The 23,144-nt window shown below is 36.5% G+C and overlaps 1 protein-coding gene across 1 annotated transcript; it reads left to right on the top strand.

The window, feature by feature from the left end:
• Positions 1-3,346: 3,346 nt before the first annotated feature.
• On the top strand, positions 3,347-5,673 carry LOC149248608 (uncharacterized). Its single transcript, XM_089450596.1, has 4 exons — positions 3,347-3,641; positions 3,861-4,102; positions 4,226-4,820; positions 5,177-5,673. The coding sequence occupies exons 1-4, from the start codon at positions 3,347-3,349 to the stop codon at positions 5,671-5,673; spliced, it is 1,629 nt and encodes a 542-aa protein (XP_089306722.1).
• The last annotated feature ends 17,471 nt before the right edge of the window (positions 5,674-23,144 follow it).

The following is a 23,144-nucleotide window of genomic DNA, read 5'->3' as shown; positions in this document are numbered from 1 at the left end:
GTAATTTTTTACCTTTCACTGTTTCTTATGTTCCATGTTATTGAAATATCAATATGCTACCATTAAGTTACCCCTGCTTAATCACACTAGCAACATTAGTCATTACTGCTTTTGATAAAAGCATACCTTCTACAAAATACTATTATTTACAAAATATATTGTGAATTCAATATTTCAACAATCTAGAAAGGTATTGTCCTATCAACATTTCATAAACCAGTTTTATGCATTAAAAATAAGCATAACAATCAGGATACATCTTCTAGATGCTACATCCAAGGAACTTTAAGACAAAATTTTCATGAAGTTGTTTTTCCAACAACAATTAATAGTCACTAAAATGACACTTCATTTACGCATATGTATCTAATTAGTAGCCATTATGCAACATTACCAAATTCAAGTCAATCACACAAACCTTTCTTGGTTAAACAAATCAATAATGTTGATAGGTTCAAAATGCCATCCCTATTTTTGTTTAGTGATTACAACTAAGGCACCACATGTCCACAACACACTAGACTTAAAACTGATTAGATTTAATGTAATGTCACTGCAGTATTCACACACATTTGATGAGTTTCTAAAGGATGAAATTAACATATTTGTTAGATGTAGAATGCATACCAACTAACATCATCATTGAATCATCAATTTGTAAAGTTTTGAAGTTTGAACAAGAAATGTAATCATCGAAATCATATTACTACTAGTTCTATCATTAAGTTGGTAGACCATAAAGAATCTATTTCATCTCATGCATTTCAGTTCATTATAATACTATCAAATAATCTTAGCTGCTCTCATCCTACCAATTATTATTTATGTATTTTCATTTGAAAAGACACGACCCTTTTTCGTTTCCATTTTATTAATGGCATAACAATACATTAAATAAATCAGTTTAACGACACTACTGTATCATGATCTAAGTTCTTTGTATCATACAAGAAATTACAATCATGTGTATGCATTGTTAAACAAGTATCAATTTTTGCAATAATTGCAGTTTATTGCATATGATACTATTATGTGTAAAAGCTTCTACAAAGCTTTGATCATACAAAAACATTGATTTATCATTAGTAAGTAATTTTCAATAACAATTATGGTAACAATTCAATCAAACTCAAATCCAACAATGTAGTGTCACCAATAGACCAATAACAAGAAGTGAAATACCATAAGCACCTTGTTTACAATTTGTAATAATATTCAATCAAAATGGATTCATGCATATAATTTTAATAATTATTCAAACCAACAATCTTAATTCAATCCAAATCCAAGGCAAGACTCAATCATCAATTAGTCATTAATGTCAAGTCCTACCACTTGACTCGTTGTTTATTTTAAACATCCAAAGGGGTTCTTTCAATATCTTTTCAAACATTTGATTTTCTTCTTCAAGAACAACTCCCCACCTTTTCATTCTTTCATTATCACATTGAATGATACGTGGCATTCATTCTTTATAAGCAGTGCATTGTAACTTTACTAACTTTTATCTAAATGCACCATTAAACATTATTATAGGAGTATACATGCAAAGGTTGGTAGTTAAGCTACACGATCACTAGTGAGTGCTCAGAATTGTCCATAAATGCAACATAATCTTTTTATTATCTTTTATTCACATAAAGATTCGAATGCCATGAGCACAATTTTAAAGTAGACATTATCACTTACTATTCTTCAATGCGGTTATTAAAATGCATCATGCATTTAATGTCAAATGTAGTCTACTGCATATATCATTATGTAATTTCTTAGAATCATACTTGAGTCGATGCTCATTAGTATCATACCTCTACTTCTTTTTCCCTTACGAATTTCCAAAAGGCACCAATGTTGCAATCTTTTGCTCTAATACCACTTGTAACATCCCTCAGTAAACCTCGTGTAAAAACACATAAGATTAGAAAATTTTCACATAATTTACTAGCATGTAATGCTATGAATTACTTAATCCATACTCCTTCACTGACCATTAGATAAGATTATTGTCATTACATAAATTAACTTTATAAATGGAATAGAAAGTTACATAACGAACAACCATTGTAGCAACATATTAACATAAAGCTCTCTGTTGTAATCTTATATCATTTTCATAATTCATTTACATAGGATAGTTATTCACATATTTGATGATGTAAATGTTAATTGCCATGCAAGGAAGCAACATCATTAGAATGACACAAAAGGAAAACACATCATTAAACTCTGATATACCCTGGAAACCTTGTAGGGAAAAACCAAAAATCATTTAATTTTATTAAACGTCTCATGAGGGTGTTCACCCCTCACTCAATGGATGTAAGGGAGTCCATCCCTTGACCATTGTCAAAAAATATTACAAAGAAATATCATCTTAAATACAACATAACTAGCTAGAAGTTATTACATTAATCATGATATCATTTACCCACAAATCCTTGAACATTATGTCTTTGTGGTCTGGTTGTTTCCATCAGTGGATTATCATGCAGTTGGCATTCCTTCAATCTGCATGGACCACTAGTTTTTTGTTTGACATAATGTTAAATATAATCCGTCCTTCGCAAGAGTTATAATCTTTTTGTGCAATTACTAGTGTTAGAAAACTATGACATCCAACTAATAAATCTTTTACTAGTTATGCTCCAAGTATCTTTTCATGTGCATAATTAAAACACATACAAAGTATTGAGACATGTCTCTTTATTAACATTGCACATGCATTAATTAAAAGTAGATAACTACCAAAACATGTTTGTTTATCTTTACACATGCATGATTATGACACAGGTTCGTCCATTCATATCTTACGTGCATAAGGTAATATACATGAATATTACCAAAGCATGCTCACTTGTCCCTACTTCACATGTATCGTGAGAAAGGGAAACAATTACATTTTGCTTTTATATCCATGAATACGGTAATATTTAAAAGAACCTCCATGGTTATCCCCATCTCTTCAGACAATATGAGGGAAGTATTTTCAAAGTTAAACACCACACTAACTACTATTTCTTGCACAAGGCATATTATTTTCAAAAGAAAAACTATTGCAACTCTCATATTTTAAAAGAAACTAGCACATTAACTATGATCTTTGTGCATGTAAATTCATATTCTTTTCAAAATATGTTAGCCTCACAACCATTATCCTTGTGCATATAAATACTTATTTCTCAATAGTGATTCTCTTTTGCATGCAACACACATGTTATTTTTGGATAGTAAAACTAGAGACAAAGATGCAGAGATCATCCTGCCTGCAAAACTTCTGAGAACCCTAATCACAGATCTCCTCTGACGGTTCAAGCTCGCGCCGCCGGACTCCTTATGACAGCCTTCAATGGCTAAGACTGTAGGAGGGGAGGGCTCCTCCCCCCCTCCTCTCGTCCCTCCAGCCTCTGACACGAATCAGCACGCGACTCCTCTGACCCCTTCTGGCGCTGTCCCTGAATCTGAGCAGGGAGGACAAAGGACGAATGGAAAAGAGATACCCGCAGCTCAGAGCGATGCGGTGGACATGGAAAAAGATGCGCACCAGAAAGCCTCTTCGTCACGACCAAAGGTGACCTCGGCCACCTGTATCCCGAAGGCTGCAGAGCGCATTAAGGTTGATCTTCCAAGCCATCGCATTAACGGTGAGATCCAATACATGCAGGATCATGCACTAATAGGAAAGTTTCTTGGATTCTGGCCTACTGAAAAGGCATTGCAGGGTTGGATAGCTTCAAAATGGAAGCCCAAAGGACAGGTCACCCTGTAGCTTGGACCGAAAGGCTTCTTCACAACCATCTTCCATTGTGTTGAGGACAAATTGCGGGTATTCGAAGGCGGGCCATATTTCTTTAACTCCTCAGGACTTTATCTCACGGAGTGGAAGCCAAGATTTAACCCTGATAAAGAAGATTTCAGCTGGGCTCCAGTATGGATACGAATGTATTCCCTCCCAGTGGAATACTGGAAGGAAGAAACGCTAGCAGATATTGGCAACAAACTAGGGACCTTCATCAAAGTTGCGGTGGAAACAAAAACCCCCAAATACACCTCGTACGCCAGGATCTATGTTCAGATGCACCTGACCAAGGCTTTAGCTGACTCGGTAAGTCTCTTTCATGATGACTTTGAATGGACATAGCCTTTAGATTATGAGCATATCCCCTTTCGCTGTCGTAAATGCCATGAGCATGGCCACCTCTTCCGAGACTGTCCTCTGAACTCGCAGTCAAAAACTGCCTCCAATGAAGCCAATAAAGACTCGGATGGATTCACCAAAGTTCCTAACCGTCGTAGGCATGCCAAGAAAACCCAGGTAGCCCCTGATAACGCCATCAAATCAGATACCCAGAACAGATTCACTCTGCTTGCTACTCAAGATCCGCAGGATATACCAAGCTCTGAACCCAAGGAGAATATTTCTTTGCCTTCTTCTTCCCTTAACCCCTTAGCCCCCATGCAGTCCTCAGATCTAGTCTCTTCTCGCCCCTCTCCTAATCCTCTTTTGGATAAAAATAAGATGGTTTCAGATCTCAGCCCTTTCCCCTCTTCCCAGGGGAAATCTGTTCTAGATTTCAAACAGCAGGCCTCGGCCATGGACCTAGATGCAGCTCTTGCACTCAGTCTACAGGAAGACGCAGATGAGGAAGACCAGAGCTCCCCTATCATCATGGAGGAAGATCCGGAGCATGTCAGCCTAGATGGTCTTGATATCTTCAAACTTGAAACGGCCTGCAAACAAAAAGAATATAACTCAATTCCCCCTTGGCAAATCGACAGGCTTGAAGGTGTCTTGACCAAAGTGCAGCACAACAAAAGTCTTGGTATACAAGGAGGAAGCCCCTGGGACGTAAAAAAAACTCTCAAAGAAACCAAGAAAAGGGGACGCAAGACAGACCTTCAGCGGACCATAATAGTAGGAGAAATACTTATGGAATCGGGGCGATTCCCTAAGTTGACAAAGTTCTATAAACCCAAACCTCAGTATCCATGAAGCTCATCTCATGGAATGTGAGAGGACTCAATAGCCCCTCAAAACACCGGATGATAAAAAACCTGATTCAACAAGAAAAACCATCCATAGTTTTTCTGCAAGAGACAAAAAGCAGCAACACAGCTATAGAAAGAATTCGAAACAAGATCTCGGCAGGTAGCTGCTAAATTTTAGTTGACGCCTCAGGGGCTTCAGGCGGACTTGCCATTCTATGGAATCTGCAGACTCTTTCACTATATGATTTCCATGCTACCCATCACCTCATCCAAGCGTCCTTCCACCTCATTGGTACCAACATCCATGGGCATCTCTCAAATGTGTATTTTCCGCAGTCTATTCAGCAAAAACTAGATCTTTTGGAAACAATCTCTATTCTAAATGAGAACAGGCAGTTCCCCCTCTGGATCGGCGGAGGAGACTTCAACATCATAAAATCAATGGAGGAGAAAAAAGGAGGCAGAATCAGGTTAGACAGTGACAGCAATGGCCTCAGAGAATTCATTCAGAACAATCAACTCATGGATATTCCAACCTCCAATGGAATCTTTACTTGGACCAATAAGCGTAGGGGAATTCATAACATAGCCTCTAGGCTCGACAGGTTCCTCATTTCGGACAATGCAATACATCTGGGAGGGGACTTCCACGCTTCCATCATACCCCAAGGAGGATCTGACCACTAGCCAATTATGTTACAATGGTCTCGGCCAGGCACTCGTAGCAATAGACCCTTCCGATTCGAAGCCTTCTGACTCACAAGTCCAAACTTCAAGACAGTGGTAAGTAAGGCATGGAAATCTTTTATACCACCAAAGGGTGCCAAAATGTATCAATTCCAACAAAAGTTGAAAATCTTAAAACAAGTACTCAAAGTCTGGAATCGCACACATTTTGGCAACATACAGGAGAATCGCAAGAGGCTGGAATAGCAAATGAAAGCGCTTTAACAAAATTTCATCCTAGAAGGTAGAACAGATGAACAGACACATCAGGAGCAGATCCTTTGGAATCAAATTGAAGAACGCAGGCAACAAGAGGAAATTCTCTAGCGTCAAAAATCCAGAATCAGGTGGCTAAAAGAGGGGGGAAAGAATACCAAATTCTTCCATAAAACCGCCATCCAAAGGCGAATGCACAATAACATTGCATTTATCAACAATCAACATGGGGAAAGAGTAGAAGCACATGAAGATATGGAGAAGGAGTTCACAGGCTACTTTCAGGATATTCTTAGGGAGCGCACAGGTAACAGAGATGAGGCAATTAGAACTATCACGCAACACATTCCTCGAATCATAACGGAGGACCACAACAACAAACTGCTCCAGCCGACGTCACTGAGGGAAGTTGAAGAAGCTATGGCCCAACTCAAAGATGGCAAGGCTCCTGGGCCTGATGGCTTCACAGCCAATTTCTTTCATGAATTTTGGGAGCTCATCAAGGCAGAAGTATGGGAACTTGTGGAGGAATCAAGAATTATGCACTGGATTCTTCCTGCCCTCAATTCAACCTTCCTAGCGTTGGTTCCCAAAGGTGAAGAACCAAATAAGCCTGAAAAATATAGACCAATAGCGCTATGCAATGTTATCTATAAGCTCATCTCAAAGGTAATAGCGAATAGGCTCAAACCTCTCCTTCCACTTCTCATTTCTCCAGAACAGACGGGATATGTAGAAGGACGACAGATCATGGATGGTATAATTCTATCAAACGAGGTGATTCACTCATTAAAGCTTCTTAGAAGACCAGGTATGATTCTAAAACTGGATCTCTCTAAAGCCTTTGATAAACTCAGTTGGAATTACATTCACAAAATGTTACTGGCTTTCGGTTTCAGTTCAACTTGGACCAGATGGATCATGAACCTAATTTCCTCTCCCAGCATCTCTGTCTTGCTGAATGGTTCTCCTTCTTCTCCCTTCCGTCCCTCACGTGGCATCAGGCAGGGGGATCCCCTTTCACCTTTCCTCTTTGTCCTAATGGCAGAAGGGCTTAGTAGGCTACTCAAATCCGTTGTTTCCTCCCATACTTTAAAAGGAATCTCCCTCCATGGTCTCAATCCCCAGTCCCATCAGCAGTTTGTAGACGACACTATGTTATTTGGTCATCCATCCTCTCAAGAGGCCTCTGTCTTCAAATCCCTGCTCTCCCTCTTCTCCGACGCCTCTGGCACCTCCATCAATGCCTCGAAATCTCAGCTCTTCTTTTTCAACACCCCCCCCCCCTCCACGCAAAGGAATATTGCTAGAATTCTGGGGTTCACCATATCCAAGCTTCCTTCAAAATGCCTAGGAGCACCCCTAGCTGACTCTACCATCAAGCATGCTTCTTGGAGGTCTCTCCTAGATAAATTAGAATCCAAGCTTTCTTCATGGACTTTTCATGCTCTAAACATGGCTGGCAGACTTGTCTTAATTAAATCGGTCTTACAGGCAATGCATTTGTATCTTTTTTCCATCATGGCAGCGCCAAAATGGGTCCTTAAAGTCATACGCAACCTTCAGCACAACTTCCTATGGGGCTCCTCCGGCCTGAACAGAAAATGGGCTCTTGTCAATTGGAAAGAAGTCTGCAAACTCAAATCTGAAGGAGGTCTAGGCTTGAGAGATCCTCTACAAAGCAACAATACAATGGGAGCACGAATGTGGTGGAATTGGATCTCCAAGCCACACTCACCATAAGCCAGACTCTGGCAAGCCAAATATGCCCCGGGCAGTCAATGGAGCGATCTTATCAGAATCAACTCCACAACCCAAGGATCTCTAATATGGAATACTACAAAGCTTCACAGCAATTTCATTCAAGAGCATAGCTTCTAGGAAATTCACTCAGGCACGACGGCAAGGTTCTGGGAGGATTCATGGCAACAACTCCCAAAACTGGCAACTTTATTCCAAAAGCCACTTTGGCAAATTCACATGCAGCAGACGAACCTCACCTGTGTTCATCAATTCTGGCAACAACCCACACATCATGACTTCCAAATCTGGAAACCCGCTAGCCTCTGGCAGATGGACTGGCAGGGAGAAACGCATTCTGACATAGATCAAGAACTCACCTACAGAAGGATTCGTTACTCCAACCAGCAGGACAAACTCAGATGGGGTCATATGGCCAAAGGAACATTCACCACTAAAGAAGCACACCGACTGTGCTATTCAGATATCCAGACAGACAAGGACCAAATATGGGAAAACGTTTGGCAACTAGGAATATGGCCCAAAATCTCAACTTTCTTATGGCTTCTAAGTAAAAGGCGCATACTCACATGGGACAACTTGTTAAAGCGTGGATTCATTGGGCCCTCAAGATGCACAAACTGTAATCTCCACTCTGAGACCATCAGTCATTTAATGGAAACATGTCCACTAGCTACGCAACTCTGGAAGAGAGTTGAAAAATGTAACATGAGATCGGAAGCAAGAATGGAGGATGTAACAAAAACTATAAGGAAATGGACTAAGAACCCTTTTAAAAGTCAGCTTCTTAACTCTCTGTGGAGTCTAATACCAGGCTTTCTATATTGGATTCTCTGGAAGGAAAGAAACTACAGAATCTTCAATAATTCCTACTGGTCAATAGATGCTCTGTGGCTCCTCTTCAAAAAAAATTTACAAGAAACTCTAGCCATCAGAACCTGGTATGATACAGATCTGCCAGAATCTCAGCAGGAATGCAACATATTGAAAGAATGGAATTTCGACCTCTCCTTCTTAGCAAAGGTCAGTACCCGTCCCACAACTAGCACTGCCTCTCAGCTATTCTGGTCCCCACCGGCAATCAACTCCTACAAGCTAAATTTTGATGGGGCTGCCAAAGGTAATCCTGGGCCTACGAGATTTGGAGGAATCTTCAGAAGCCACACGGGAGAAATATTGCATATATTCTATGGATCGATTGGCAAAGACACTAACAATGCAGCAGAATTGGAAGGACTTTGGGAAGGGATCTGCATTGCAGAAAAAAAACACTTCTTCCCTCTTGAGGTCGAAGGAGACTCTCTCATTCTTATAGCCGCTGCTAAAAGAATACAAGCAGGTTCCACAGCAGTCAAGATTGCATCAAGCTGGAGATTGCTCAGTAGATTGGAATCACTGGAGGAAAAGCTCAAAAATCCCCAAAGCATAACCTTCCAGCATGTTCGAAGAACAGCAAATCAAGTAGCAGACAAACTAGCTAACCAGGGCGTAACTCAGCTACTTCCCCACTTCTCAGGATCTCTTGACATGGTAGATGATGACCAACTCAAAAAGGATTGCATTTCTTTGGTGCAGAAAGATCTCTCCCTCCCGGATGCGGGTGATCAATGAGTTTGGCAGTTCCAAGGTGGCGCTTCACATGGGCAGGTGTCAGCCCATGCACGCCACCCAGTACCCCACAGCATGTTTTAGCTGGTCGCATGCAGGATCTTTAATGCAGGTTCTAACTCCGGTCTTGTCCTCCCTAATACACCTCCTGGTAACTTGTGCGATGGAGCTACATAACCCTAGAGCTCCTGCCATTCCTTTGCAGTCGTTTTGCATACCACTGCAACACTAGCGCACTCCTCTGTGGTGTGGGGCATTGCTCAGGGGAATTCATTCTCTGCGCCCAATTTAGACATTGTTCCAAGCCTGCGAATGGTTTATAAGCATTGCACGCCAAATTTTGCGGCCTCCGTCCTGGTTAATTTCTCCTCTCCGGGTATCTGCACGCTGGTTCATCCTCTGAATCCGGCAATGTGGTGAGAGCGGCTTAGAATGAGCAGCAGACGAGGAGGCTCTCGCGGTCGGGGAACCACTCAGAGGTCTGCCCCCATTTCCCCTTCTTCCTCCGTCGAATTAGCACCTGAGCAGCACCGCCTCCATGGCAACAGAGCTGGCCGTGGCAGAGGGCATGGGAGAGGAAGCATTACAGAATGTGGACATGAGGCGCATCCTACGGTCAGGTATCGGATACCCTGCACACTCGCCAACTCCACTTTCATTGTCTCTGTTACTGTAGAGAATTGTGATAATCTCAAAGGTCAGGCAGAAGTAAATCTGGAAAATCCACCAGTTCAAGGGACAGTGCCCACAATTGATCTGCAACGCCTAGTTAGTTCCTCCTTAGCTACTCAAGCAGGCCTGGCGGGTCCAAGCGAGCCTACTCAGGGAGTCCCAACCAGCTCGGTGGTCCCACTCTCAGATTCGGAAGACTCCCTACAATTTGGGTGTAGGGTAGAGGAAAAACCATACACCACGGACGATGATTGATCCGGTCAGGCATTTCGCTCTCGGCAACCTTGGAAGTAGGCGTTTTACTCTGTCTTCGAATCTTGTTTTTCTGTATGTGTTCGGCTCTAGTCTGGGTCTCAAAGTCTTTGTGTCAGCAATATGGGTCAATATGTTTGTAAGTCCATGTTTAAGCATTGTTCATCATCGTTATGATTGTCTACCTCAGCATGTCTCTGTTATGCACTGTTTAGAGTCTTAGGAGAAGACGCAACAGAAGGAAGTCACCCAATTTTTGACTGTGTTCAATTTTGGCATGTGTAATTCTGGGCAATCTGTCAATCTCATGGCAAGATTTACAAGGCCACGGCCTTGTTGTAACTCTGATGTAACTTTTGACTTTTTTGTACTATAATAGAAATAGACTGATTCAGAAAAAAAAAAAAAAATAAATAAATACACATGTTATTTTCCAAGAACACGAACACATTAGCTAACCTTTTTATGTACATAAATACATATTCTCTCCAAGAAAAACTAACATGACGACTGTTGTTTTTGTGCACCTAAACACATATTTTTTCCAAGAAAATTAGAAAAATAACTATTATCTATATGCGTATAAGTACATGGTCATTTTCAAAAATCTATAAAAATAATCACATATTCTTTTCAAGTAATCTAACTCAAGGGTTATTATTTCACATGCAAAAACATGTTCTTGTTCTTAAAAGGAAAGATCATCCAATACCTGTTTGTTCCTCAAAGCGTCTATAAAAAATAAACACATATTCCTCTTTGAGGAGTTTAAAACCATAGCAACAATTATTCTGCATATGAACACATAGTCTTTTCCAAAGGAAACTAACATAATTGTTATTTTTGCATGCAACTACATATTAGCTATTATTTTTGTTTATAAAAACACATTCTTTCTCTAACATATGACATGTATTTCTATCTTTTATGTGAACGGTTCGCACGAATTTTTTCCAAGAGAATATGATAGCTTCTTTATCTTTTACGTGCAAGGTTCTCATGCATTCGTTTTTCAAGAAAATATCATAGTTAACCCATCTTGTTATGCATAAGAAAAAGACAAACTTTTTTTAAAACAATAATAAGGTTAACTTAACTTTTATACACAAAACCATGGAATTAACACCATTAATCTAGCCATGTAATATTTCAAGAATTCAACACACATATCACTTATCTTTTCCTTGAAGAATCTACCCTTTGTTCTCTTAGCTTCTGCTTCCATATTCAGTTCTATGTCAGTGGTGTCTTTGCAAATCCATTTGCACCTTCTCTCCTTTACATTCATATTTAATTAAGGCCATCACACTCCACAGTTTTGTTTTGTCTATCGTAGTTTTTTGTTTTTTTTTAGTAGTAGAATGCTTGTGGATCCTCTAGGTACTGCAGGAATTTTTCTGGCCAAGTTGTGCGAAGGGTATTTTTTTCATTTCCTTCAAAAGCTGAAGAAAAGTTCACCTACCAAAAAATGGACCCCTTACCTCCTCTAAATCTTATTCTTTAGTCATTTCAGTTCATAGATGTTAAAATTAGTTTTGCAATGAATTCTTAATGTAACGGTTAAATAAATTAATAATATTTTACCATATGTAAATACATGAGCTTTAAAGGTTGTGATATTACACATAAATAAAATATTTCAATGTCAACTGTGTATATATATATATATATATATATATATATATATATATATATATATATATATATATATATATATATATATATATATATATTCAAGTCTTATTCCATAAATAGGTTCCATTTGTAATTCATTTATTTTTTTATTATGGAGTTAGCATGCAACATTTTGAATATTAATAACAAAACTTATATACAGATAGACAAATAAGTGAACATATAACATTTTAAAACATATTTATAACAAAAATATTTACTTATATAGAGAAAGTCCTATGGATATATGTTTTCTACTTCCATTGGGACATGTATTAATATTTTAATGTGTAAAATGTGAATCATAAATAAAATATTTCAATGTCAACTATGTATATACTATATAAGAAAAAAATAAAAGTATATATATATATATATATATATATATATAGATAGATATACACACACACACATACACACACACACACACACACACACACACATATAACATTTTATTAGTGAAAAAAGTTTAATATGGATTTAGTTTTTTTTTGCCGGGGGGGAGGGGATTTCTAATTAATTCATTTTTTAATATGCAATTGAGTTGTAAGATTTTAAATATTAATAACAAAAAATATATAGAGAGAGACAGATAAATAAACATGTAACATTTTAAAAAATATTGATAACAAAAATGATTATATATAAAGAGAGAGTGTCATATAGATGTATGTATTCTACTTCCAAATATGATTGAGGCAGTATTAACATTTTAATGTGTAGAATGTGAATCATAAATAAAATATTTCAATGTCATATATATATATATATATATATATATATATATATATATATATAATATATATATAGTGTGTGTGTGTGTGTGTGTGTGTGTGTGTTGTTCAAAATCAACATAGATCCATCTTAGCTTCAAATCTACCAATAACTAAGAGGAAACAAATATGTCAACATGCAAAACATTCCTTAAGTTTTGCATTCAAAAAAAACTTTGCATCTTGAGAGATTTGATCCCTTGGTGATTGGTAAATCTAGAATTAAGATTGATCTATGCTAATTTAAAAAAAAATCATTTCCTGAAGAGGTGCTCTCCAGCCAGTATGATAGAGATGTTATAATTTAGCGTAATGTAATGTAAACATTTTCACTTGATAAAAAAAATAACCCTATTAAAATCAAATAAAAATAAAAATGACCCACAATATTCATGTAGAATATAGTCTGTTTAAGGGTGGAAATTAAACAAGCCTAGATCCATCTTAACTCTGGATATACCAAGCACTCAGAGGGATCAAATTCCTTGACATGCAAACCTCTTTTAAAGTCAAAATACATTTGATCTCTCTTAGCACTCGGTAGATTCTTAGTGTTATAGATGATTTTGTCACGTCCAATCAAATGGCCTAGGAACCAGATTAATCATCATCCTTGAACACTTTTCATTCATCCCTTGCAAAGCCTAAAGCATCCTCTCTCCAAAAGTTCCAAGAATTCTGGGTTAAATAGCTCAAAATCCTAAGTTTTAGCCTCGTCGCACTTTTCCTTCATTCAACCTGCACTATTGCAAGTTGTACACAGAGCACTACATTGACCAAAGCATGTTGCCTTTGTTGTAGGTGCTATGGCATCTAGAATTTGGTAAAAATTAAAAATAATTTTGAATCTTCTCTTTCCAGAAGATTCTCGAGTGGTTTTAACTATTTACTGTTAAATCAAGATCTCAAAATCCTATAATTGAGGTCTTATCTCTTATCCTTAGAGCTTATCCTCCCTTATATGTGGATCTTAGACTTAGATTGGTAATTCCCAGATCACCTCATTTACCCTATAATTTTTTTGCCTTCCATGGAGTTTAGGTTGCCTTTTGGAGACTCTCAGTTATGCCCTCATGTTGTTGCTTTGTGCTTAGGGACCCATTATCCATCCATGCACTTGAGTTGTGATTGAAGGCTTGCTTTGTGGCAAATAAAATACAAGATAGTTGGGAGACATCTACAAGGTCAATATATGTAAAGGGTTGCAATTTTTCCTACATTCATTCATACAAAAAGTGCTTTGTTTTCCTATACATATGTGTCATTAATGCATATTTATTACGATGCCCTCTTGACTTATTCTTTAGAGATGTTGGTACATGATATTTGTATGTTGTAGTGTTCTTGCTTATTTTTGTTTTGCAAGTTTCATTTATAGCATTTGTATTTGGAGCTAATGCTTACAAGCAAGGAGAAGTGGATAAATTGCGTTGGGTTCCAAGTAAGTCTTTCATACATGTTCTAATTTCTCTAAGGAAAGCATAAGAATTTTTGTCTCTATTGTTTCTAGATCCATCCACTCAATCTAGGGAGTTTTCCTCTGTCCACAGAAAGGGAATTATCCGTTAAACAACTTGGCGACCATATTGGGGAACGAGAGGTTCCTTTAGTGGTTTCATTTTTCTAATCATTTTAGACCTTTGAAAGCAACTCAATTTTACTTTTTTCAGATAGTAATCAGTATTAGGAAAGTATAATTCTAAGCTTGGTAGGGTTTTTGTTTCGTCTTTTGAACAAAATCAACTTTAGTGCACTTTCTGGTATGAGATAGAGTGACCCTGTGCACTTGTCTCTCTTTGTGGGTGTGATGACTCACACTGGTTATCATATGTATTCTGCAATAGTCCCCGTAGGATGCAAAATTTTCTTTTTTATTCCTTTATCTGAGATTTGTTATGACCCAGTGTATTTTCCCAAGTCTTTGAACTGGTCTATGTCTCTGTAAAGCCATTAGTGTGTTTAAATTTAAGTGCGTTTTCCTTTTGATGAGATTTTGTTTGTTTTTGTTTCTCCTTTTAAATTAGGGTTTTTAATCACTTGTCTTGATTGTTGATTTGATAAAAGACTTTCATTTTATTTCTAGTCTATATGAATTCTTTTGATTCAATAATCTAGTGATATTTCATTTTCATTACATTTGAAAATTGAAAAGGAAAAGAAAAGAAAAGATTTCATTTTCTTAATGCATTAGGATTTGAATTGAATTGGAATAGTAAATTTGGAGATATTAGGTTAGGAATTTTTGGTTTGTTGCATCATTATTTTTTTCATTATTGTTTGAAGCATCTTCCTTCCCGTAGATAGATCTTCATTGAACAATTTTTTTTTTAATCATGCTAGTTGCATTATAGGAAGTTTAGGTGAATTTGTTTCACGAACCTTGAAATTGAAACTTAAATCAAGATCATCTTTAAAATTTATTCAATTAACCTAAGGATCATTTGGAAAATTAATGACACACATAGTGGTCTATGCTAGAAGATGATTTCCTGTGTCATTAAATGTAGGAGTTTTGGTTACTTCTCAATGTTACATCACGAGGACGGTTGTTTTTTCATGCACATCGAAGTATATCAAAATGTTCTTCCATGTACCTTTGGGTATATAGGATGACGCTCCACATACATATGAGTATATAGGAACGCTACCATCGAACGGTTACACATTAGACATCACTACTACAGAGTGCGCTTACACATACCTCTGGATATATTTTGGAAGTCCCCACCAGGTTGCAATCCTGCCATAGGTAATCAAGTCAGACGCCTTGTTAACTATGATACGCCAAGCATAACATTCGGGGAGATTACCTGCATGTACTAGCAAAGATATATTTTAGTTCATGGTGACTTGGTAAACCCTTTTTCCTAGCTACCCCCATTTTATTTGTATTTGTGCCTTTAATTTCTAAAATCAATTAATTACCCATGGAACAACATGCTCATCATGGAACAATTCCTTTGTGGAACTTAGGTTAAACCTGATGGCAACAATTACTGAGTCTACTAGTCAAGGAAACCCCTTTGACGGGAATCTTGGTCCTTTTCCTTCTTTTGGAAATATCAGTGCTCCTTATATGGCTACGTTGTCTCTTCCCAAATTCACCATAGGTTTTGTTGTTTAATTGTTTTCAACTTCTTTGGTTATGAATGTCCAAACTACTTCACAATCAAGTCCACTTGAAAAACATCGACCTCAAGTTGACCCTTTGCCTTCTTCCCATGTTGTATCTTATTCCCTTTCTTCTTCCTCGCCTGGTGAAATTATCAGTGTTAGTAACCAGGAGGTTAAGAAAAATAAGAAAAGGAAGAAGATGAAGAAGCCAAATAAGCAAGGGGGAAAATAAGCAACCATTTTTGTTGATTTATCTAGTCCTTCAAAGCCATATAAAGTCAAATTCCCTTACATTCTTTGTAAGGGTGACCACCTCCTAGTATTCCTTGGGTATTATAAGTGTGGTCTACAAGCTCGTATCATCCCTTGTCGCTAGCCTCTGGAGATCATGTTGGTGACCAACCGTCGACTAGTGCTAATAAGGCTCACAGAAATAATGGTAAAGTTAAGTTTACCTATAATTTATGTGAATGGAATCATCCAATTCACATTTTGCCTTGTTTAGATGAAGCACCCAAAGTGTTGGAAACCTTTACTGCTTCACAACAACAACTTCCAGCTGGTTACCGAAAACTTTCCCTGAATCCTTCACTAGTTGATGAAATAATTGACTCGAATCCATCTTTAGTCAATCGAACTCTCTCTAAATGTGAATCCCATGAGTCTGTTCCCAACCAACCATTGGTTGATAAAGTGGTTGACTCAATTCCACCTTTAGTCGATCACACTTTTCCATAGAAAGTGACATTCATACTGCTTAGTTTCTTCTTATTTCTTCAGATTCCATCAAACAAGGGGACATTTGCCCCATTGTCATAGAAACCTCTCCAAGTAATGATGTCATTTCCTTGGATTGGAATCAATTGACAAACCGTCATATCCCTTCTTACATGCCTTTTTAGATCATGGTGAAGGCTTGTGATAAAAATATTTGTCGCACTGTTATAGATGACGGAGCTTTCTTTAGCATTATATCCTCGACTACTTAGAAATATTTGGGTTCCCCTCAGCTTTTGTCCGCTGCTCTGAATCTATTGGCTTTTAATAAGAGAACCAGTCAACTGTTAGGGATCCTTCCTCAACTACCTGTAAACTTGGAAGGAAAAACTATATATGTTGATGTTATGGTAGTCATGGGCCCCATGGATTTCAATTTACTCCTTGGGTGAAATTGAATTTATGATATGAACGTTGTCGTGTCCACACTCTTTCGAGTGATGTTTTTCCCGCATAATGGAAAAATTGTGATTATCAACTAGCTTTCAATTGTTGGACCTAATTTGACTTTCATTCATTCGACTTCCCTAAATGTTCCAAATATGAAAATGGTATCTCCCCCACCACAGGTTAATTATGTGGCAACATGTCCCATGCCTGCACCTTCAAATGAAGAAGAGCCTTTCATTTTTTGCTCGATTTCTTTTGACCTGGATCAAATAAGTGATATGGTGAATCATTTATTGGAGGCATTGGAGCCTAATCTTTCCATTGGATACCTTGATATGTATCCCTTCTAGAGTGTTATTCTCTCATCTGATGAAAACCTCTTGGAGACCATAGCCTCTTGGGGGCCATGATCAAGATAAATAGTTATAAGAAAATTTCCTTTTCTTGTGTCAAGCTTGTTAAAAATGAAACAAGGTGCCCATAGCATAGTTCTTTTACTGTGTCAAGCTCATTAAAAAAATGAAACAGGTCACCATGAGTGTAGTTTCTTCTATGTTTCAATCTCACATAAAAATGAAACAAACTTTTGAGCATAGTTATTTTCCTATGTCAAGCTCATTAAAAAATCAAATAGATCCCCCTCCAACTCGAGCCTTTAATTAGATCTCGTAAATGTTAACTCGAGTCTTTCACTTGATCTCGTAAATGAACCTTCATTCCGTCCACCTATTAGTGATCGATAGTCTACTTAGGTGAATGAAATGAAGCTTGGGGGGAATGTGCCTAGAATTGAGTCATTATGTTGGGGACATGCAACTTATCTCAAGCATATTTTTCCTTTTGTTTCAAGCTTGTGTAAAAATGAAAATACTCTCAAGTATAGTTCTCTTTTGTTTCAAGTTTGTGTAAAGTGAAACCTATTTCGAGTCCATTTCGGTTATTATTTTAAAGACTCGTTAAACTCATGAAAATACCAATATTCTTTTGTTATCTTTTCATGCTCATAAAACACACATGAAAATGTCAAGTTATTTATATCTTTTTCTCTTCATTTATTAAATTGAAAGTCGGCGATATGAGTACTATCACTTTTTCAAGCTCGTTAAACTGTTACGAAAAGGATTCCACACTTTATCTCCCATGATTTCCATTTTTTATCATCCTATTTCTGCAAGATGAGCCTTAGTTTTCTCATTCCATCTTCACCTTCTACTTTGCCGATCATTCACTTTCACTTGGTTTTTACCCTTTCTTGAGGAACCACTATGATGAGTTGTCCTATAAGCCTACCTCTTGACCTGTACATGTTTTTAGCAGTTCCATCATGAATGGAACTAGTTACTACCCTTTATACCACTCATTCCTTTAGGAAGAGTCCTCTTTAAGCTCTTTTCAGACTCCTAGAACATGAAAATATTACCGAGCACTTGTCTTTTCGAACTTGTTAAAGTAAAGGAAAATATGTCTACCCAATATAAGTTTAACCCTTTTCCTGACTTGATAGACTATTTCTGAAAAATGAATAATTTAGTTGAGCATGGATAAAAGGTTCTCCTAGGTATTTTTTATTCCTTCTCGAGCGTGGCAAGGGAAAAATTTATGAAAATGACATCTTGGAGTTTTATTTTTCGCCTCTTTTTCGAACTCTCTAAACATGAAAAAGAAGTCAAGTTATGCCTTTGCTGGAATGGTAAAATTATTGAACAACATTGGACTCATAAAATATGACGAGACCAAACCACTCCGTCTAAAGGTTCGTTAAAATTACTCAGAAGGATTCATTCGAAGAATGAACTTATTGATCAAGCATATATTATCCTCCTCAAGCTTTTCAAAAATAAAGAGGTATTGGCCAGGAATGGTTGAGAAATTGAGAAAATAGGGTGCCAAACCTATTAATGGAAGTGAGTCACTCTTGAACATGAAACTCTTTCACTTCATCTCCATGACTTCTTTGGGTTGGAGAATCTTCTTTCCTCTCTGTTAATCACACCTTAATGAAAGCCTTGATGAAGGGTCTTTGAGTTCATGTTTCCAACTCCATATCAGTGTCGCTGATATGTTCAAGAGAAAGTCCACCCTCAATCGACATCTACTATGATAATTAAGCCTTACTTCATGTATTTCGCTCCTGAACTAAATTTGTATCATCATTAGCATTCTATCTCAAATGTTGATACATGTTTCGTGTCGTTAATGGGGGATACATCAAGGCCCTCCTGCAATGGGTTGCTTCCTGTCGACATCAACAAATTATCCATAAAGTTGACTTAGAAACTCCCTTTAGTGCCTTGGAACTTACATACCTCAATGGCAAGCTTCCTCGCTTTCGGCGACATGTTCTCATCATTGACCTTTGACTGAAAGATTCTCTGTGGTTTTCAACTTCAGCTCATTTATTCGCACTGCATAGATTGTATTATAGTACCTTGAGATCCATTATCATTATGAGTGGTTCCTGTCACATCTGTTAACAACTTACATCATTGGCCGGTAATAAGATGGTGTCTACCATATTCGACCCCAACACATTTATTCACATGGTTAGACTCATACTATCGAGTGACAAGGTAGAAGACCCCATATCTATTTTCATCCATTCGGGCTATGATTTCAGGATTCATACAAGATCACAAAGTATGATGGCTATTATCATTCAAAAAGTCATCCAAGCACAGGTCCACCATCTATCATCAGTGAACATGACTTTGATTATTGTACATGTAATTTGGCTTATATGATGAGTATGGGTATTCCTACCTCAAGAATGATATCATGATGATTAAGTATTGTAATAGATAATCGATGATCTCAACCAATATATTCTTGATATGGACTTGTCAATGGTAAAGCACTTCAGTCCTCAGCCACTGCTTCTAACTTTGTACTTTATGGGGGAATTTGTTACAAGTCATTTTGTCACATCCAATCAAATGGATTGCAAACTAGATCAATCATCATCCTTTAACAATTTGCATTCATCCCTTGCAAATCCTAGAGAATCCTCTCTCTAAAAGTTCCAAGAATTCGGGGTTAAATGGCTAAAACTCCTAATTTTTAGCCCCATCATACTTTCCCTTCATACAACCTTCATTGTTGCAAGTTTTACACAGAGAAACTGCACTCACCAATGCATGTTTCCTTTGCTGTAGGTGTGATGGCTTCTAGAATTATGTAAAAATTAAAAACAATTTCAAATATTCTCTTTCCAGAAGCTTCCAGAGTGGTTTTAACTATTTATTGTTAGATCAAGATCTCGAACTCCTATACTTGAGGTATTATTTGTTATCCCTAGAGCTTATCCTCCCTCATATGTGGATCTAATTCCTATATTGGTAAATCCAAAACCACCCAATTTACCCTATAAATTTACAGCATCCCATGGCATCTTTGTTGGATTTTGGAGACTCTTATTTATGCCCTCATGTTGCTGCTTTATGCTTAGGGATCCATTATCCATCCATGCCCTTGAGTTGTGATTGAAGGCTTGCTTTGTGGCAAAGGAAGGACAATATAGTTGGGAGACATCTACAAGGTCATGATTTGTAATTTCTCCTACATTCATTAATACAAAAAGTGATTTATTTTCCTATACTTATGTCTCATTAATGCATATGTATTACAATGCCTTCTTGACTCATTGTTTAGAGATGTTAGTACATGCTATTTGTATGTTGTAGTGTTCTTGCTTGTTTTAGTTGTTTTGCAGGTTCCATTTATAGCATTTGGATTTGGAGCTAAAGCTTACAAGTAAGGAGAAGAGGAGAACTTGTGTTGGATTCCAGGTAGGTATTTCCTCCATGTTCTAATTTCTCTAAGGAAAGAATAAGTCTTTTTGTCTTTGTTGTTTCTAGATCAAACCACTAGATCTAGGGAGTTCACTTTTGTCCATAAAAGAGAATTCTCCGTCAAACATTGAGTTAGGATGAATTTATGTTGTTTATAATATCTATTATTTATTATAATGATTTCAATTAATTAGAGTTCTTGAACATTGATAAAGTTTTTGTGTGGAGTGAAATTAAATTTATTATTAAGTAATATATAATTAATTTTAAGAAAATATGTGACATGAAATTCATTGAAATTATTTTGTTTAAAAGGAAATATAAAATATTAATTAATATAAAAGGTGTTTTCTTCTTTCAAAATTTTATAAATTTAAATTGTTTCGTCAAACCATTTAAAATCATTATTTAATTATATCATGCAATTAAAAAACGAAAACTCAAAAGTAATATTTTCCTTTTTCCCCTTCCCCCCCCCCCCCCCCCCCCCCCTTTTTTTTTTCTATTGAGGTAAGATATGTGTGTGTGTGTGTGTGACTATTTTTTCTTTATTATCAGTTAGGAAACTAAATTAATAGTATAAATTTAAAATTTCTACAAAAATTCACAGTACTTATAGATAAGGCAATTTGTCACATAAATTGAAAATATAACTAATCAAAATACAGTATCAATACTAAGATTATAAATTAAAATATAAACTAGTAAGTTGGTTTTCTTGATTATTACATGTTGTAGAAGAGCCCACTTGGATTGGTGGAGGTGATTCAAGGAGAGGGTGAAGGCGATGTTTGTTTGCTTTAGCCAAGTCGAAGACATTCATGACTAGCCTTTCAATTTTCTCCATCACTTTTTCTATGTCGACCAAGATATCATGTTCTATGTCAAATTTCTTAATGAAAATTCTTCCAGTAAGCATTTTAATGTGCCAATATAAATTGACCAATTGTATGTAGGAGGTTTCTTGAGAACTAGCAGAGGTGCCTATTTAGAGAATTCTTCCTTGACACACACATCATTTCTTTTTATTCTTCATCACTATTTACTTTTATTATTTTATGTTTTTTATCTTTTTTTATTATTATTTTTTAAAACTTTAAATATATTGTAATTATAAACTCCATACTTATATAATATAATAATAAAGGTAACAAAAGTTTTAAATAAGAGTTTCCTCTTATTTTAAAGTCAAAGGTTTGTCAATTTTTAAAAAATTTCAAGTCCTTTCCACCTTTTCCTTGTCATTTTTTCAATGCTATAGTTTCACTTAAGTTTTTAATAAAAAATGGTATTTAGATATTTGCATAAAGTTATTTCCTCCACGCTACTATTGTTATACATGAAATTAATATAAGTGATCATTTTGTAATTATTTCCATAACCTTTGATTTAACACTGTTAAATACTCGTACCCATATTAGAGAAAAAATAATTGAAACATTTTAGTTTCTTATTGAGATCATAGGATCTTCTCATTGTAAGATAAAAAATGTCCCTATATAAAAGAAAAATGATGAATATTTCAATTCAATATGCCAGGCACATCCTTCTCCTCTCCTTATCCTTTTTTCAATGTTATAGTTTCACTTAAGTTTTTGATATAAATTGGTTCTAAAATATTGGCATAGAGTCATTTCCTCCAAGTTATTATTGTTATACATGAAATTAGTATAAGTGATTATTTTGTAATTATTTCCATAACCTTTTTTTTAACAATGTTAAATAATCATATCCATACTAGAGATAAAATAATTGAAACTTTTTAGTTGCTTATTGAGATTATAGGAGCTCCTCACTCTAAGAACAAAATTGTCATTATAAAAAAGAAAAATTACGAATATTTCAACTAAATATGTTAGACACATCCTAATTCTTTTAAACAACCCTTTAACTTATTCATATATATGTGAAACATGGTGGGTATAGGGGGAACCTTGCCTAACTCATTCATTATAGTTAACTTCTTTCAACCACCGCTCAATTTATTAATTTTTTAGGAATGAGTAGGTATTTATATATTAACAAGAGTTAGGGTATGGGACACAACCCTTACACAGAGATTCATATACAAAATTGGAGGTATCATCTATCTATTCAAAATGGCTGACAACTCTAGAGCTACATATCCTTCTTGTGCCAACAACATGGAAACTATAAACTCCACATTAGGACCCTAGAATAAAGCATCATCTACATAATATCATAGATAACCAATGTTATGAGGAAATAATAGATGTTAATCTGAAAAAATTATTCAACAAGTACTGAGACAAATAGTGTCACCCCACCCCCCCCCCCCGAATGATGAGATATCTTATTTTCCACAATGTCAAAGCCTACTCTACCCACCTTTTGAAGCACGTCACCGCCCTTGGTGGAATCAAACATTGTAACTTGAGCGCTTAAT

Source organism: Pinus tabuliformis, chromosome 7 (assembly GCF_031772625.1).
Source record: "Pinus tabuliformis cultivar Carrire ecotype Pingquan chromosome 7, CPIR1, whole genome shotgun sequence".
Taxonomy (NCBI): domain Eukaryota; kingdom Viridiplantae; phylum Streptophyta; class Pinopsida; order Pinales; family Pinaceae; genus Pinus; species Pinus tabuliformis.
This window is presented reverse-complemented; position numbering and strand designations above follow the sequence as displayed.